Source organism: Camelus bactrianus, chromosome 13 (assembly GCF_048773025.1).
Source record: "Camelus bactrianus isolate YW-2024 breed Bactrian camel chromosome 13, ASM4877302v1, whole genome shotgun sequence".
Lineage (NCBI taxonomy): Eukaryota > Metazoa > Chordata > Mammalia > Artiodactyla > Camelidae > Camelus > Camelus bactrianus.
The window spans coordinates 53,927,684-53,941,334 of record NC_133551.1 but is presented as its reverse complement, the minus strand read 5'-3'; the positions used below and the strand labels follow the sequence as shown (position 1 = coordinate 53,941,334).

Below are 13,651 nucleotides of genomic sequence, written 5' to 3'. Positions count from 1 at the left end.
TGTCTTTGCTACCCTATTGTATGCTTGGATGTCTTATGGTCAGATGGTGCCCTCTTGTGGCACCTGGTAAGGTCTTGTAGTTCAGCCACAGAAACTTGACCTTCTAAATATAAATAGGGAGACCATTTCCAGATCCACAGTTTAAAAAAAAAATTGCACACTTTGCTAATATAATTTTGGTTAAAATTCTTTTCAACTTTGAACAGATGCCTTCTCTAAGTCCCTTTTTAAGTGTTCTTTGGTTTAGCCCTGTTGTAACTGTTCTTTATAAACCCAGGTCTTAGTGAAATCTAAGAAATTAGCCCTGCCCATACAGAAAGAGGTGGATAGGTTGGGGAGTAGAGTGTTATAGCAATGTAGGGGCCAGAGGACCTGAATAGTTACCTGTCTGGGTACCACAGCCTGCAGTTCTTCCTTCCTTCCAGTGGCCTAGGGACCTACCTATAAAATCCCCTGAGCCTGTGAAACTAAGCAGTTAGCATGCTTTATTATTAAAGTGGTGTTTGTTTAGAACTACATTAAGAAAGTTTTGATATCCTTTCAGTCACTATAGAAATACATCTCTATTTAGAATGTGCTACAATATTAATGAAGCAATTTCAGTGTCTCATTCTTAAAGTGATTCTTGTTTGTATTTTTGTACTTAATGTGGCCATTAGAGTAGGATTAAGTATTTGTACCCTTTGTTTGAAAACAAATGATACTTAAAAGCAGGGATTTACCTCTTTGTTGGTGGGTTTTTCTTGAATAAAAATGCTTGTGTCAAAATTTCAAACATCTTGGAAGGAGGGTGTACCTCAGTGGTAGAGTGCATGCTTAGCATGCATGAGGTCATGGGTTCAATCCCCAGTACCTTCATTAAAAAATAATAATAAAATAAAATTTAAAAAAATTCAAACATTTCTTCCCTCCTCCATCCCCCTTTCAGTTCTAGGTCTCGCTCCAGATCATATTCTCCAGCTCATAACAGAGAGAGAAATCATCCAAGAGTATATCAGAATCGGGATTTCCGAGGTCACAACAGAGGGTATAGAAGGCCCTATTATTTCCGTGGGCGCAACAGAGGCTTTTATCCTTGGGGCCAGTATAACCGAGGTGGCTATGGAAACTACCGCTCGAATTGGCAGAATTACCGTCAAGCATACAGTCCTCGTCGCGGCCGTTCCCGATCCCGGTCCCCAAAGAGAAGGTCCCCTTCACCAAGGTCCAGGAGCCATTCTAGAAACTCCGATAAGTCTTCCTCTGATAGGTCAAGGCGCTCGTCATCCTCTCGTTCTTCCTCCAACCACAGCCGAGTTGAATCTTCTAAGCGCAAGTCTGCAAAGGAGAAAAAGTCCTCTTCCAAGGATAGCCGGCCGTCTCAGGCTGCTGGGGATAACCAGGGAGATGAGGCCAAGGAGCAGGCGTTCTCTGGAGGCACCTCTCAAGACACAAAAGCTTCCGAGAGCTCAAAGCCATGGCCAGATGCCACCACATACAGTGCTGGTTCTGCATCACGGTCCTCAGCAGTTTCCGAGCTGAGTCCCCGGGAGCGAAGCCCTGCTCTCAAAAGCCCCCTTCAGTCTGTGGTGGTGAGGCGACGGTCACCCCGTCCTAGCCCTGTGCCAAAACCTAGCCCTCCACTTTCCAGCACATCCCAGATGGGCTCAACTCTGCAGAGTGGTGCTGGGTACCAGGCTGGGACACACCAAGGTCAGTACGACCACAGCTCGGGGTCCTTGAGTCCATCCAAAAAGAGCCCCGTGGGTAAGAGTCCACCATCCACTGGCTCCACATATGGCTCATCTCAGAAAGAGGAGGGTGCTGCTCCAGGAGGAGCAGCCTATACAAAGAGGCAAGTATCTTGTTTCCCCTGTCTTGCTGTGTTTTTATCTTACCAGCTGGCAGTTCAGTTGTAATGTGACCTTAGAGCTCTCATTAATGGTAATAAGGTAATTCCCCATTTCCTAAACTTTTCATTTAACGAACTTTAAAGCATCACCCAAGGAAACCTTTAGCTTAACTCTGGCTTTGCTACCTTCCTGAATTTGTATTGCAGCATGAAGTTTCTTTAGACTACTCTGCAGTGATATTTTCACATTTAAAATTTGCCTTGGAGTCTACCAGCGTAAGCCAGAGAACAGTAGAGATTTGTGGGTCTGCTATCAAAGAAATGTAGTCTTACCAAAATGAATGACTGTTGGAGCTGTTAGACCCTCTAGGACCCACCATCTACTGTGATCAATCTGCATCAGCCCATCATGGTGAAGAGCTGCACCCTTACACCCTCCAGTTGAGACTGGGCAGAATGGGAAAGTCCAAAGATTAGTCCAGGAAGACCTTGTTTTAAAATCACAAGGTGGGTGTATGTCCCAGTAGAAGCCAACCAGGCTACATGTTAGGAGAGGACATAACAGTGCTTCTGTCTTTCTACTCTGGGGGACGTGGTGAGTTGGAACCTGAATCTTTGTGTGGTTGAATAGATTGGGATGGCAGAGAGATATAACAGGGAAATTGCACTGGGACTAGGTTGTCAAGAGGGACTTAAGGAGCAGGTGTTTCCCCGCCCATTTTTTTTCCTTTTCTCCTGTTAGCATGTTCTTTGATGCCCTGCTGTCCTTTGGTTCTTCTTTGCTGTATTAATGCAACTATAACTTGATTAGACTTTCTCCATTAATGGTACAAATGAGACATTCAGAATCTGTACTTTCCAGCCTTCAATAAGTCTACTTTAAAATACAAATGTTGTTCCTTGCCAGGATTGCGAATCTAATTAGAACACTTAGGCATGAGATCTGCTTTTCCATAAGAATGAGTAGGATGATTTTTGCCCTCTCCCCTCAATTAACATGTATTTTGTTTTTATTTGTGTTTGCAGTATATTTCATATTTAGATCTTCTAGGTGACTTGAAGCAAATTTGAAGTCTCTTTTGAGACTTATATTTCCAAATGTGAGTGTATAAAAGCAAAACAGTCCAAGGTTGAACATTCTATGTTAACTTTGCTGAAAGCAGATTTTAAGTGACTGAGTGAAGGTTGGATAAGACCTTAATTTTTTTTTTCCTAGACCACTTACAGGTAAGTAGGTTTTTGTTTTTTAGTATCCTAAAAATTCCCTTTGCTATTTTCCTTTTGATTGTTTTTGTAATACACAACTCCATGGACCATGTATTTTTCTCTTAAATGCCAAGTTCATAGATCTGTGAAGAGCAATTTTTCAGAAATCAGTAGGAAGTAACCAGGTAGAAACTCCTTTGGTAACACTGGAATCCAGAAGACATGCTTGTTAAAGAATCAAAAACCTAAGACCATATGTTGCTATTCTGTTTTAGACCAGGTTGCTTAAGACTCTTGTGTGTCTCCCTTGTGTTTTCGTAACTAGATATCTGGATGAGCAGAAGACTGAGAATGGAAAAGATAAGGAACAGAAACAAACAAATACTGATAAAGAGAAAATGAAAGAGAAAGGGAGCTTCTCTGATACGGGCTTGGGTGATACAAAAATGAAATCTGATCCGTTTGCTCCCAAAACTGATACTGAGAAGCCTTTTCGGGGGAGCCAGTCTCCCAAAAGGTATAAGCTCCGAGATGACTTTGAGAAGAAGATGGCTGACTTCCATAAGGAGGAGATGGATGATCAAGATAAAGACAAGGCTAAGGGAAGGAAGGAATCTGAGTTTGATGATGAACCAAAATTTATGTCAAAAGTCATAGCAGGTGCAAACAAAAACCAGGAGGAGGAGAAGTCAGGCAAATGGGAGGGCCTGGTGTACGCACCTCCAGGGAAAGAAAAGCAGAGAAAAACAGAGGAGTTGGACGAGGAGTCTTTCTCAGAGAGATCCAAAAAGGAGGATCGAGGGCCCAAGAGAACGGAAAGTGGCCACAGAGGATTTGTGCCTGAAAAAAATTTCCGAGTGACTGCTTACAAAGCAGTCCAGGAGAAAAGCTCATCGCCTCCGCCGAGAAAGACTTCTGAGAGCCGAGAGAAGCTAGGAGCCAAAGGAGACTTTTCCACAGGAAAGTCCTCCTTTTCCATTACTCGAGAGGCCCAGGTCAATGTCCGGATGGACTCTTTTGATGAGGACCTTGCAAGGTGAGATGTAGTCTGTCTTGACCCTCAGGTGTTAGTATCTTAAGTGTTGTCTCCTAACCTCTCTCTCCCTGAAGTCATTGTGGAACTAGAACAGGCCCCTCCTGTACTTCCCCTGCTGTTATCAATGTTATCAATGGAGAAGTATGTGTGTGTGTGTGTGTCACTGAGCGATTATGTGTTGGGGGCAGTATCACAGTAGTGGTGAAGTGTCTTTTTAGTCTTTAGTGACTGGCTTTCTTAGTACCGGATCCCCTCTGCTTCTCTCTTGCCCTCTATTCGTCACCCCCAACACACACCACACACACCACACACACACACCCAGCCACCCCCGTCCTGTTTTCTTTTCAAGTGCTTACTTGTGGATCCATGCAGGATCCATTTCTCCATTCTTAGCTAAGTCACAGTGTCTGTCAGTACAGGCCTCCATCAAATAATATGACAGTTTTAAAGTTGGGGCTGGGGGCATGAGCACTTCAGGAAAGAGTGCTTCTCACCTGGTGTAAAACTGTAAAAACTGTACAGCCAGTTGGAAGTCTGCCACTCCTGCTTCATTGTCACTTCACTGTGGCCCTGGCTGACCAAGTTAGTTGATCTTTTAAAATGTCTTCCCATCTGTCATGTGTAACACCCTCCAAAGGAAAGTGACTGAGGTTTAATGCTGCTTCTTGCCCATTTGTTCCTATAAAAGATTCTGAGTCGGGGGAAAGGAAGAGATAGGTTTTGGGTGCCTTTTTTCATAGCTGTGGTGCATTGGGGTTACTTAGAATTTTGGTAGGAAGGAAAAAAAGGAACTCTGGATAAATTTAAAACTCTTTTAAAGCAAGCTTTGCATTTTTAGGATGTAAATGTTCTGACTTTCTGTATATCTTGTTACATTGGGCCTTCCCATGTTTCTTTTTCAGACCCAGTGGCTTACTGGCTCAGGAGCGCAAGCTTTGTCGGGATCTAGTTCATAGCAACAAAAAGGAACAGGAATTTCGATCCATTTTCCAACACATACAGTCGGCTCAGTCTCAGCGGAGCCCCTCAGAACTGTTTGCCCAGCACATCGTGACCATTGTTCACCATGTTAAAGGTGAGTCCAGGCCCAGCCTGCTCAGGCCCCCTTTCCACATGCTTGGCTGCTGCTTTAATAAGCAGAAAGGTAAGTGGGTGAATGAGAGAGTCTTTGGGGACCTTTATCTCATAGATACAGCCTTTAAAGCTGGGGACTGGTTTGAAGGAAATTTCTTCCAGGGAGGTGTTTCTATTTTTTAATTAGAGAGCTGAACATTATGAAATGCTAGTGGTAACCTGTGATCACGAGAATAGGTTAAGTCCTTCATGTGAAGATTTAAAATGCTTGAAAAAGGAGGTATGGAAAGGAGCTTTTCTAGCACCTCTGTCTTTTCCTGTTTAGTAGGTAGAAGACTCTGGAGGTGTTCTGTAGATCTTGTGGTATGGATTTATTCCCCACATTTTTCTGCCGTATCCCAGGCAAATAGAGGTGGGCGGGCTGGGGCATGTGATGTAGAAGCTAGGTTTGGGCCAGTTACAGTTCCATCTGAAATTGGAACTCCGGCCAGGAGTTGGTGCTCTGATTCAAGGGATAGCAAGCTCCAGTTTCCTCTCTTTGTATCCATGTCCTATAGTGGAAATCCAGTGCTCAACTGTGGAATGTGTCTGAACCAGCCATTTTTCCTTCCTCTTCCTAGTATGTTTGTCATATGGATTTGATGACTAGTTGTATCTCTGTGGCTGCAGGTCGGTGCAGAGGAGTTGAATGTTGGTTCTACCTTTGATAACCTGACTTGTTTTGTTTTTGACTCCCCACAGAGCATCACTTTGGGTCCTCAGGAATGACATTGCATGAACGCTTTACTAAATACCTAAAGAGAGGAACTGAGCAGGAGGCAGCTAAAAACAAGAAAAGCCCAGAGATACACAGGTGAGGACCTCAGTTTTACACTAGAGGTGATCATAGAAGACTGCTCATCATATAATAAACTTGGTTTTGCCACTTGTTAGGAACATTAGCAACAGAATTTAGTGTAATGCCCTCCAGACTCTCGGTGGTTTGTAGTTGTAAGTGGAAAAGGCATACTTTAATGACCATTAAGTTTCTTACTTGGGGCCTGAGGAAAGCAGCCCTTTTGATATAAATGAACCTTTGTATTCTTGGGAGCTGGCAAATGGTAACCTGAGGTCACTATGAGCTTTCTATGGTAGAGTAAATGTTATTTCTTTAAACAGCCTGTGTATTTCATATATCAGTTCTTCCTTTGGAAGAATTTGCAGCAGGGCGGGGAGGAGGTGGCAGAGCTTGTAGGATTATGCCAAAGGGTTTAAAAGCCCAGCAGGTTTCAGTTGTGGGACTCTATTCAGCAAATAGTGATTTTATCTAGAAACAGAGTTGGCCTTGTCTTTGATTATTTAACAGTCAACTCTTGAACCTGTTGCAGTAGGTAGGAGGACCATGTTTGCATAACAGTCTGGGATTTAGGGTCTTTTGGGATGTGTGTCATGCCAGGCAGTTGTTCCTCACCCAGACCTCATCTCATGGGTGAATAATGGGCCATTTTAATTTCCAAGATGAAAGCTGCTTTTTGAAGGTAGCAGGGCATATACATAGACAGTCTTGATGTGAATTTGAGATTATAGGAATGGCTGTAGCTGAGTTTGTCTTCCTGGCTGTAACAGTACTGGGCGGGAATAAGAAATTTCCTCTGAGTTTGGGAAGTTGGGCTTCTGTGTGTGCGTGCTCTTATGGGACAGTATGAGTATATAAGCAAACAATACAAGTATATGTAAGTAAGTTATGAAACATAATAAAAAGGAATGCCTGTAAGTCCATTACTCAACTTAGGAACTACCAGTGCTGTATTCACACTATGGAATGTTGAACAATTTGTTCTTAATTTTAGGAGGATAGACATTTCCCCCAGTACATTCAGAAAACATGGTTTGGCTCATGATGAAATGAAAAGTCCCCGGGAACCTGGCTACAAGGTGAACTGTTGCTTTGATCAGTAATTCCAACAAAATGAGTGCGTTGGGCATGAACTTGACAGAAATGTGTTTGTTTAAATTACTCTCTACTTAAGTTTGTGTTTTTCTTTTAAGGATGGGCATAATTCTAAAAATGAACTACAAAGGGTTAATTTTTATTAAATGTATCAACAACCTTTGTGAAGTGGTTAGAATATGGTAAATGACCCCAAAGTCTATTGAGGTGAGCTTGAGAAAAAAAAGAGAGGAGTTTTGGAACAAGTGCCCATGATGAGAGAAGAAACTTTATGTGATATTTTTCTGCTTGTAAGTATTATCAAATCAACTATATACATGCGCTATTTCCAACCATGATTTCAAAAAGACATGCATGTCAGAGGAGAGTGAAATATTTATATCTTAACTTAATAGACTGTTTTAAGCAGCTCGTCCAGATTTTTTTCTAACATTGTACCATATCTATCATCTGTCGGTTACTGTTACTTTAAAGCTAAACATTGTTTTGATAGCCCAGCTGCATTTGTAATGATGTGCACGTAAACACTGTTGTTAAGAGGTTAAAGCTTGTATACAGTCTTTTACTATGAAGTACTAGATTTGGGTTTTTAAAAATCTTAGTATTTATTGACCATCATTCCCATATACAGTTGAAATTTAAAATTAGAGATGGCTCTTATGATGCTGCTGAAACCTTTTCTAAAAAATACTGATTTTCAAGTTTTCCAAACAAATTTGTCTTGTTGTTGAATGTGATGAGAGGCATTCTTGCACAATCTCTCTTCTCTCCCTTCCCCCTTTCCTTTTCCTCCCAGTACCCACCAGCTTGGCACTAACCATGTGAAACACCAGGTTTTGAAGCATCAGAAGAGATCCTGTCCTCTCTGCCTTGCAGAGTCTGCTCGTTAGAAGTGCTGTGTGCACTAAGGGAGCTGAGGCTGTTTTTTTGTTTATTTTTTTTTCTTTTTGTCTTTGGAGGGTACAGAGGCCCCATGCCCTCTCAAAACAAACCAAGTGATAAACCTGCTTACTCTGGTTTAGTTAAAGTTAAATTTCACTTCAACAGAAATCTTAGTTGTTTGTGTAAGTAAAATGTTAATACAGGATGAACTACTTGCTCCTTCCTTCCTCTTTTTAGGGAGCTTTTACTTCCATGAGACAAGTCTTAGTGTGTAATGTCCCTGAAACCACCTTGTATCTCTGCTTTTACTGAGTTTCCTAAGAGCTGTTGAAAGCCCTTGGCATGATAGTTTAGGGTGAAAGGCCGCTGCCACTGCTGTTGCTGGCCTCCTACTGTGTCTGCAGTATACATACCCTGATAGGTTAAACTTCCTAGGAAGTTAGCAAAAAAGATTTTCTTTTTTCTTCTCTTTTCTTTCCTTCTTTCCTCTTTCCCTCTCTTTCTCTCTCCCTCTCTTTCTTTCATAAACTTTGATCTGGTATTGCCACTTTATGAATTCTCCATTATTTCGATAATCTCTCTTGAGAAATTTCTCAGTGTAACTAAACATTTTGGAAGGCTGCTTAAGTCTTCCATTGTCTGTCTTTGGACTCAGTACTCAGAGATAATTGCAAGTAGAGGATAGGCCCAGGTGGCTGCCACGGTGTAGGTGGGGGAAAGATAATAGTGGTTCTACTCTCAGTGGTGACTAAGCCCGAGCCAGCCTAACCAACACCCTCCAGAGCTGATTTTGGCCTTCTCAACATGTGGCTAGCCAGAGTCATTACTGGGCCACGGAAAGAAAAAGCAGAGCAAGATCAACATATGTGTGTAGTGGGGGAGGTATTTGCAGAAGACTATCATCATCATCATTTTAGAGAACTGATTCGGGCTCTGTAGGGATCCTTAAGAAGCGACATCTGTGGAACAGCCTGTACCCCTCCCAAGCACCGGTGAGGTGCCTCACATTCCCAGGGCTTTCTCTGCACCACTCCACTGGAGTAGATCCACAGTTTGTGGGTGGTTGAGTTGGTAGCCTTGAATCCCAAAAACCTAAATTTTGATTTCTCCTTTGGCAGAGTGAAGGAAAATACAAAGATGATCCTGTTGATCTCCGCCTTGATATTGAACGTCGTAAAAAACATAAGGAGAGAGATCTTAAACGAGGTAAATCAAGAGAATCAGTGGATTCCCGAGACTCAAGCCACTCACGGGAAAGGTCAGCTGAGAAAACAGAGAAAACCCATAAAGGATCAAAGAAGCAGAAGTACGTAAGCCCTGTCTGTTACCTCATTCAGACTCCTGAGTGGATTCTTTTGTCTGCCCCCACTGGGCTGTAGAACAGACCCTCCAAGCCAGAGAACGCGAGGTTAGGAACGATAGCAACTTACGCAGTTTCTTCTAACTGTCAAGTAAGATCCCTGGTTTGAAAACAGAACTTTTGCATGAAAGTGGCCATGATCTTTGTCCAGAGAAGGCCTCCTGGGAGATCAACAGTTAATCTGGTTATAGGGGCATTGTGGAGAATCATGTGGGAATTCCTTTTGCTTTTGTTTTAGACATGTTCTTTGACATACTCTTTCTCATCACAAATCTTCTCGGGAAGGTTATGTTTTAGAAATGGCTCAAAGTTGTTAGGGTAATAATAACACTGTTTGGTCAAAGAAACAGGGTGGAACTAAATAGGACAAGACTGTTGATCTTAAATGCCTTTCAGACTAGTTTCACAGACACTTCCAAGAGAGGTGTTCCAAATATTCTTGAAACAAAGGTAGCATTGTTGAACTTATAGGACAGCATTTATGTCAATCTTGTTGTTTCTGTTTCTGTTTTTGAATGTTCCATGATTTTTCAGTCATGTCTCATTAAAGGTAGCAAGAGTTGAAGCCCCACACCTTCCTGTAAGAAGCAACACAACTTACGCTGTTTCTGAACTTCAGCTGGCAGGCACTTCCATATCCATTTTCTGATAACAGCCCTTTGAGTTAAGTTAGACAGTAGGCTGGCTACCCACTTTGCCCACTTTGAAAGATAAAGAAGTAAGCTCAGAATGATTTGTCTAAGATCACACAGTATCAACTGACGTCCAGACTCAGATCTTCTGTTCCACTTTGTCTCCCCCTCTGCTCTGTTACTTACACATTACAACCCTAGCAGCTTTCAGGGCTGCCCACAGATAAAGGATCTGATCATCCTCAATAGGGAATGGAAATGAGAGTACAGTAGTCTTCAGTGCTGCCACTGGTAGAAAGGGAGCAGAACCCCTCAAGCATTTCAGGACTGGGCTAGAATTATTGGTCCCACCCAGTTCCTTTCCCTGGGACATAAGCCTCTACCTCTGACTTGCTGTGTGACCTTGAACAAATCTCTTGCAACCCTAGCATTTTGTGATTGGGGCAGGAAGAAAAATGATAGTGTGTCACTGTTCTCATTGTTTATCACCCTTGAGTTTACAAGAACTCTCTCTCATAAGAATGGCTCGCCCAAGGTCACATAACTAGTAAAAGGCAGTGTTGGGACTCAGATCTGTGGCCTTTTGGATTCTTAATTTTGAAAATCTCTTGAAGTAGCACTGATTTCTAGGAGTCAGACATTTGAGTTACAAGAAATTCTATTGCAGTTTCCCCTTTTTATGAGTAAATGCTAGAAAGAGCCAGTAGGATTCAAATATTTAGGTCTTCTCAGATGTTTGGGAGTTCCCGGAGAGGGAAGCAAGATGCTTTTCATAATGGAGGAGGGTAATGAAAGGTTACTGACACCTGGCTGGCTTCTCCCTGTAAGTCCTCCTCTGCTCCTGGGAGCCTGGCCTTTCTGCCACCTTAGAGGCAGCTGGTACCCTCCTCTACCAGCACGTGGCAGGGCTGGCCTAGACCTCTAGTACATAGACAGTGATTTCTTGTGTTAGTCTAATTTGCCCTAGTCTGTAATTTCCTCCAGATGAAGGGAAGGAAGGGAAATAACTGGGAAGAGTTTCCCCAGATCCTGTGCTTAATGACACAACCTGTTTGAGCTCAGGGAAGGTGGTTTGTAGAGTAGTGATATAATTAGTCAGAGCTAGGTTTGAATCCAGGTCTCCTCAACTCTTGTGTCACCTGAACTTCTTAGCTAAAAAATGGGGAAAATAATACTGAATAATCATAATTGCCATTTACTGCATGCCTGCTATGTCAGTGTAAAGTGTTTAGGCACCTTTTTTTAAATCTTTAGAGCGACTGCATGGAGGACGTGTTCTTGTAAGAAAGCAAGCTAATATAAAGCGGAAACAGGTGGCAATATATAAAGCCTTTCCCAGTACCAGATATGCTGTGGCTAGTAACGCGGTGTTAGTTTCCTTCTGCCTTTCTAATCCATGCATGTATATTACACTGAGCTACCAGGGGCCATGGACTGTGTTTTGTTCTTACCCCTGTGTATGTCCCATGTTCATCACAGGTTCAGGCACAGATGTGTCCTGAACATGACTGACAGAATTGGGAGGAAGCTCTTCAGGTTCCCTGTGTGGGTGTGTTGGGGATGAGTTGCTTTTCAGGTTACTTGGCTTCAGTGTCTTCATCACAGACACATTCCTAATTGCCCTGTGCTTCTTATCCATGAGCCCCTAGCTGAGGGCTGTACCTTAGAGGCTTATTGATTTCCGTGGCTCTTCTGTTGTTTTATAGGAAGCACCGGAGAGCACGAGACCGGTCCAGGTCGTCATCTTCTTCCTCCCAGTCATCCCACTCCTACAAAGCCGAAGAGTACACTGAAGAGACAGAGGAGAGAGAGGAGAGTACCACGGGCTTTGACAAATCAAGACTGGGGACCAAAGACTTTGTGGGTCCAAGTGAGAGAGGAGGCAGAGCTCGAGGGACCTTTGTAAGACCCTGCCCCTTTTCCCTTTCTCTAAGCCCCATACTCGCACCAATTCTAATTACGTGCTTATCAGAATACTAATTTTGTTGCCTTTGATGCCCATAATCCAGCCTAGAGATCCTAGAATCTGGATTCCCATTCCCTGGGCTTTCCATTTTTAGTTTTTGTTGCCCACCCCCATTCGTAGTCACTTAGCCAGAAAGCCATTTAGGGCTTCTGGTCTGAACTTCCCCACTTACCTTGACTCCTGCTGTGTGTAGGGAGGCCCTTGCACCATGTTGGCCTCTGTCTAGTCTATAGACTTGAAATGAACAGAAAGGGAATGGCTGGAAACCAGTTGACCAGTATGTTGACTGGAGGACAGCTGTCTGTTTCGTGCCAAAAAGATGTTTGAATGAAGACGGGGAGTTGTTTTCCTCCATTCCTTACACGGTTCCTTTGTTCCTTTCCCCTCGTTTATTGCCGCAGCAGTTCCGAGCCAGAGGGAGAGGCTGGGGCAGAGGCAACTACTCTGGTAACAACAACAGCAGCAGCAGCAATGATTTTCAGAAGAGAAACCGGGAGGAGGAGTGGGATCCCGAGTACACGCCCAAAAGCAAGAAGTATTACCTGGTATGTGTCTGGGAATAGCCAGGGAGGGCCAGAGGGCCTTTGGCACACACAGTAACTGATACCCAGGCCTTAATTGGTCTCTCCAAAACTGATTAAATGTGTGTGCAGGCATTGCACTGGGTACATGTGTACTTGTGGGATAGTATAGTGCTGGCAAGGTTAGTGTTCTCTAGAGAGGCAGTCCTGACCTTGAAAGAGTTCTCTTAAGATGTTCATGGATCCCAGGGTAAGCAGGGAAGGTTGCTCTTACCTTTTTAGTCTGAAATTATTTTACTGCTCACCCTCCCTAACCTCAGCCTCCCTCTAGCCTTTACCCAAGGGATAGAGCCATAATCTTCCCCTGAGGCTGCAATCACTGTTGCTCTGCAGCACAAGATTGACAGGAAAGACAGCTCAGGATCTCTTTCTGAAAATTGGGGATCTGTCTTCAAAATGAAATGCCACTGGGGCTTCTCTCTTCCAAGCTGTTGGTCATTGTCAGATACCAGGCCCCTTTCTGGGCCTCTCTCCCTCTCCTAGGGTAGGGCTCTTCTACGCTGAATTACCTGTCCAGTGAGTGAACTCTCTTGGCCTTGCTAGGTCAACAGCTTGTTCAGATCCAAGCAGATGTAACTGAGTCTTACAACCAAGGTAAAATTGCTGAGTCTTTCATCACCCATGAGAACGATTGGCATGGAAACAGGTTGTTGTGTAAATCACTATGCATTATACAACATTATATATATACACATTATTAAAATGGCTATAACTCAATAAAAAAGTGTTTTAAAAAAATCACTGTGCATAGCCAACTTTGCTTTTCTAGGCCTGCAGGGAGCTACTTTGAGATTCCTAGAGGACCCTTGAACCTGAGGCCATTTCCAGGGGAAATGTTGGCTGGGCCTAGCATAGGTACTGGCCTGGGGCTGCGTAGGTACTGGCAGGGGAAAGGCCGTACAAAGCCCTTTCCCTTGCCCCTGTCTGCCACCTGAAGGAGCATTGCCAGCCTGATTCATTTATGCTAGTGAAGAAGCAGCTGGCCCTTAGCTGAGCTAACTCCTCAGGAGCCTAAGGCACTACTTACGTGGGTGGATGGTTTAGACTCTTTGAAGCCTTGAGTATGATGAGGTAACAGTGACTTTGAAAATGCTTTCTCATTCACTCATAGGATCCCTCCTTCTCTCTCATGAGATCATCAGAGCAGGGATTG

General features: G+C 43.4%; 1 protein-coding gene across 7 annotated transcripts in view; it reads left to right on the top strand.

Annotated features, from left to right (window-relative positions):
• THRAP3 (thyroid hormone receptor associated protein 3) overlaps positions 1-13,651 on the top strand; it is a 65,030-nt gene that overhangs the window by 49,168 nt on the left and 2,211 nt on the right. For 6 of the 7 annotated variants that reach the window (XM_045520329.2, XM_045520332.2, XM_010959894.3 and 3 more), the window contains 8 exons: positions 929-1,834; positions 3,363-4,073; positions 4,976-5,148; positions 5,889-6,000; positions 6,977-7,061; positions 9,078-9,265; positions 11,658-11,853; positions 12,319-12,462. In XM_045520329.2, the coding sequence (XP_045376285.1) occupies positions 929-1,834; positions 3,363-4,073; positions 4,976-5,148; positions 5,889-6,000; positions 6,977-7,061; positions 9,078-9,265; positions 11,658-11,853; positions 12,319-12,462 (2,515 nt within the window). The remainder of the gene's footprint in view (positions 1-928; positions 1,835-3,362; positions 4,074-4,975; positions 5,149-5,888; positions 6,001-6,976; positions 7,062-9,077; positions 9,266-11,657; positions 11,854-12,318; positions 12,463-13,651) is intronic. The other variant, XM_010959895.3, reaches the window with a different exon arrangement.